Below are 5256 nucleotides of genomic sequence, written 5' to 3' on the forward strand. Positions count from 1 at the left end.
AGGACAAAAGGAGGGTGCCAGAGCATGAGGGGAACCAGAGGAGGGGGCAGAGACCATGAAAATCCGTGTGAGCCAAGGAGAGACACGGGGCAGACACGCAAATGGGGAGACGCAAATGAAAAGCAGATGCAAAGTGTGCAAAGTGCAAGGCAGGAAGGTAAGCCATGCGGAGAGAAACGAGGTGGCACCAGGGACCCGGAGGCAGTGGGGGCACAACCCGGTGGGCACAGACAAATACCCAGAACAGACAGAACGACGGAGAGAGAGAGCAAGAGTGAGCTGTGAGCCTCGCACCTCCACATGCCTCTTAGCCAGGCCCCACATGGCTGGCACAGTGCCCCATCCCCACCCCACTCACCATCCATCCACATGGCCCTTGAGAAGCTCTGACACCCCAAAGGACATGGCGCCCATAAAGTCATTGCGCGAGGTCCGGTCCCAGTCCCACACCTCAATGGACAGGCGCCGGTCCACATCACCTGGCCGCAGGGTGCTGTGGGGAAGTTGAGGGGGGTGACCCATCATACCTGACTTGCTCACTCCTTTAAGGGCGTGGGAGAATTTTTGTCCTCCAGCTCATAAAAGCCTTACTACTGCTGCTGCAGCTGCAGATGCAGAGTGGAGATCTCCTACTGCATAAGCCACAGGCTTGCACATGTGGAGACCCTATTTTGCATGTGTGAGAAGGGTTCATAGAAGTATGCAGTGTCATGTGGGTGGTGGAAGGGGTCACTTGTGCAAGCACTGGTGCAAGAGGGAAGCTCACACCAGCTAACAGGCCTCCAATGTGTCCATTGTCTCCTGAGAGCACCTCCCTGCCCCATGGAATCCTTGTACACCCACATGTTGTGTCTGTCTGGGAACTGTCATATGCCCACCTATCCTTGGGGTTCAGGCTCATGGCCACACATTTGCAGAAGCACTCACACATAAGCCCAGGAACTCACAAACAGGCATGTGCGTGTTTGCGCATACATGGAACCATTTGCACAACTGAGTATCCATATGTCAACTTCCATGTGCCCTATGCCGGAATGTTCAGGTCTCCTGTTTGTGCACACATGTTCCAGGAAGCTCTTGCACATGGACATCCACATGCACACCCACATATAGAAATGCTCACACACCCAGGTCTCCACTTGCATGCACACATGTGCAGGATCTTGCACATTGTCGCCCAGCCAGGTGTCACATCCATGAGCACGCCCACTCCTATAACCTCTCTCACCCTTGCAAGCCCAATCCACGTAGCAGCCACCTGGGCAATGTCTCACATGCACCATTGCTGGAGGCTCGCCCACACCCACGTGTCACATCCACACACCTATTCACTCATGAAAGCTCTCACACACCCACGTGTTGTGATGACATGCATACACCTTAGAGAGGCTCTCACATGCTCACAAGTCCTATCACCACACGTGCACACTCATGGAGGCTCTTGCACACCCATGTGTCATTCCCATGTGCACACCATGTGGGGACTTTTACACACCTATGTCTCACCCCCCTGTGCACACCCCATGGAGGTTTTCACACAGTCGTGTTTCACCCTCGTGCACACCCCCATGGAGGCTCTCACACATCTGTGTCTCACCCCCATGTACACACCTTGTGAGAGATCTTGCATGCCTGCATCTCACCCCCATGTGCACATCCCATGGGAGAGAGGTTTCGCATGCCTGTGTTCCCATGCCCACATGCCAGCAGCACTCACAAGATGAAGGATTCGTTCCACACAGGGTTAAGCGTGGCCTTCACGGTGCGGGTTTTCTGCTTGCTCACATTCTTGGGGTCTGGGATCAGCTTTAGCTTCACATAGGGGTCCGACAGCCCATTGGGGTCCATGGGGATCAGGTTCCGGGCTTCACCCACTGCCAGGGAGAGGGATGGGAGGGAGGCATACTAGGTATTAGCCAGAAAAGGGGTCACCCTGCCCCACACAGTCCAGGGAGTGACTGCAGCTGAGCCTGTTTTAGGGGCAGCCTGGATGCCTGGGTGCCATCCCAGCTCTGGAATGGGAGTCCAACATGGTGTGGTGGGTTGGAACAGGGCAAGTCTGGCAGCCAGTATGCCTGGGTTCTACCCACAGTTTAAGCTGTGGGATATCCCACACTAACCCCACACGCTGTGGAGGACTGGCTGTGGCTGTGGCTATGGCCGTGGTGTCAACAGTCCTCAACTCCCAGCCCCTTCTCAGAGAGCAAGGGAGAGTGTGGAAGGAAGTGTGGAGTGTGTAAAGCTGCAGAGCTCAGAGACAGAGAACCCAGGTGTCCTGGTTCCCAGCTCCCACTGCTCAAACCCACTAGATCCCACCCCCCGCTCCCCTCTCAGAGCTGGAAGTTGTCCCGAAGACTTTTACACAGGGATCCCAACCTTTGCTCCCCCTGCTTCCATTGCACTTAGGCCTATCCCACAGCATCTCCTAACCCCAGGGCAAGGGCCCCAGCACCTGGGAACAGTGGCTGGGCCCAGTGAGAGGGAACCAAGTCACCACCAGGGAGCAGCAGACACCAAACAGCCACACAGAGGGATGGAGCCTGCCCAGGGCACAGGCAGACGGACCTGCAATCTGAGCTGCCCCCAGCCCCTGTCTATGCAACCCCACACCCATCCCAGCAATGACAGCCTGCCCCCCAGCCCAGCCCATGGGCACGGATCGGCTCCAGTGCCCCCTGCGGCCTGCAGCAAGGCTGCAGACCCTCCCTGATACCCCCCTGCCCTGTACTGGTAACGCGGCCCCTGCCCCGTGGTCCTACCAGTGACACAGAGCCCTTTGCTTTAGCTGTACCCACCCGTACCCCATGGCTGTGCTAGTGACATAGACCTCTTCCCCATGTCTGTTACCCTACCCCACAGTTGTGCTGGTGGCCCTCCTCCCAGTGACCCTATCGGTGACACAGATCCCTGCCTATGGCTGTATTGGTGACACAGACCCCCCCAACCTGGCCATACCAGTGACACAAAACCCTGTCCCATAGCTGTACCAGTGACACAGACTCTCCCCATAGCTCTACCCCTAACCCATGGCTATGCTGGTGACATAGACCCCCCATCCTGTGGCCACACCAGTGACATAGACCCCTTTCCCATGGCCATACCAGTGACAGAAACTCTCTCCCCATGGCTGTACCCCTATCCAATGGCTGTGTTGGTGACACAGACCCTCCACCCTGTGGCCATCCCAGTGACACAGACCCCCACCCAATGGCCATCCCAACAACACAGCCCCAAACCCTGTGGCTGTACCAGTGACGCGGATCTCATCCCCACTGAGGGTCTCGATGTCGAGCTGCAGGCGCCCACGCCGCTCTGTGTGATCCACACCGCACAGGCTGGGCACGCTTTGCACACAGCGCTTGTGCACATTCATCTCGCAGCCTGTGGGGCCAGACCATAAGTGGGCGGTAGCTGTGGCTCTGTGTACCCCCCTGTCTCTACCCCACCATCCAGGTCTCCTGCCCTTGGACCTAGGGGCCTGTCTCCCAGCCTCCCTTTACCCCTGCCATGCCCACCACTGACCTCAGGCACTGCCAACCTAGCCATGACACCCTCCCAGATTTTACTCTGCCCTCACCCCAAAACCCCCCATCCCCACCCCAGATTCCCTACTCTGCCTGTCAGACCCCCCCACATTCTCCAACCTGGCCCTGCTTACCAGGTCTTGCCCCACCCTGTACAGACTGGCCACGCCCACCCTCTCTTGCTCCACCCACTCTCAGGCCAGGCCTCCAGGTGTTGCTCCACCCCACAATATCTAGGCCTGCCCTCATGCCCCACAGCCCACGTCCCTGCCCCCATGCTACAGCCTTTCCCCCCTCACAACCCCACAGCCCCCCAGACCTGCCCATCCCCAGCCTCTCCCCACACACTTACAGGAGCACTTCATGCCCTGGTGGACCAGCCCGTAGAGCAGCGACCCACAGTGGTCGCAGAAGGTCGGGCTGCTGTAGCTGTGGATCTTGAACTTGTGCTTGTTCCGGGGGTCCTGGGATGGGGGCGGGGGGAAGATCACACATACACATACACACACAGATGTGAGAGGCAATTCTGCATGGGGGGAGGCCTGAACACTTGCATGTGTGACCTGTGCACATATGAGTGCGCAAGCACCCCTGGGGCAAGACGGTGAACTCATCAGGGCATGCACACAGTTAAGGGGCACCAATGTGAAGGTACACTAAGGTGTGCAAGTGCTCAAGGGGTGTGAATGGGAGGTGATGGGGATGTGAGCTTGGCTGACTGCACACATGTGTCTGCATGGCCCACATGAGCTCACACAGGGAGTGTACATGTGTGTCTGCAAGTGCCATGTGAGCTCATACAAGGGGTGCATGTGCGTTTGTGTATGCCATGTGAGCTTGCATGGAGGGTGCATGCATGTACCTGCTTGTGCCATGAGCTCACACAGGGGGTGCATGTGTCTGCATGTGCCATGTGAGCTCATACAGGAGTCTGTGCATATTATGAGCTCACATAGGGAGGTACACATATATGTCTGCATGTTCCATGCAAGCTCACACAGGGAGTGCATGTGTGTGTCTGCATGTACCCCCATGCATTCAGACGGGGGGTGGAAAACGCACACAAGTGTGAGCTGTAAGGACGCTCTCTCATTCCATCTCTCTCCTCTCTTCCTCCTTCCTTCTTCCAGGCCAAGGACAGAAGAATCTGGGCCATGTCAGTGCCCCTTTACCTGGCGGGGGGGCACCAGGCGTGGGACTGGGGGAGCAACATGACCAACCCAGTCTCCACCAGGGCCCTTCAGCCAGAGCTGGAAGAGAACCCAGACATCCTGGCTTCACCCCCTGCCCCCCCCGCCCCGCTCTAACTCACCAGACCCCACTCCCCTCCCAAAGCTGGGGGAGAACCCAGGTGTCCGGAAGGTGGCACTCACATCTGTCTGGGGTCCCTTCCCGGCACCAGGGCATTCAAAGGTGACGAACTCATGACAGCGTTTGTGGACCACGAAGCTGCAGACTAGAGGAGGTGGGGGCAGGAGGGGGCAGGTGCAGAGGTATGGGGTGAGAGTGGGGGGTGGGAGAGAGCAGTTAGCACAGGAAGCCCCAGGGCAGAAACTGCCTGCTCCTCCCAACCCTAGCTGAGACCCCTCCCAACACCCCCAGATGTGGGGTGCATGGGGAGCTGGGGGGTGGCTGGATGGGGGGCCGGGTGTGAGGAGATCCAGGCCATAGGTGAAAGGCCTAGGCAGGGGTAAGATGGGGGTGACTGAGTATGAGGAGATCATGTGCGCCG

The 5256-nt window shown here is 58.0% G+C and overlaps 1 protein-coding gene across 1 annotated transcript in view; it reads right to left on the reverse strand.

The window, feature by feature from the left end:
• PRKCG (protein kinase C gamma) overlaps nt 1-5256 on the reverse strand; it is a 14480-nt gene that overhangs the window by 5330 nt on the left and 3894 nt on the right. Inside the window, exons 3-7 of the mRNA XM_006015081.3 lie at nt 4898-4980; nt 3877-3988; nt 3250-3381; nt 1718-1874; nt 359-493 (exon numbers count right to left, since the gene is read on the reverse strand). Coding sequence (XP_006015143.1) covers nt 359-493; nt 1718-1874; nt 3250-3381; nt 3877-3988; nt 4898-4980 — 619 coding nt within the window. The remainder of the gene's footprint in view (nt 1-358; nt 494-1717; nt 1875-3249; nt 3382-3876; nt 3989-4897; nt 4981-5256) is intronic.

Source organism: Alligator sinensis, unplaced genomic scaffold (genome assembly GCF_000455745.1).
Source record: "Alligator sinensis unplaced genomic scaffold, ASM45574v1 scaffold647_2, whole genome shotgun sequence".
Classification (NCBI taxonomy): domain Eukaryota; kingdom Metazoa; phylum Chordata; order Crocodylia; family Alligatoridae; genus Alligator; species Alligator sinensis.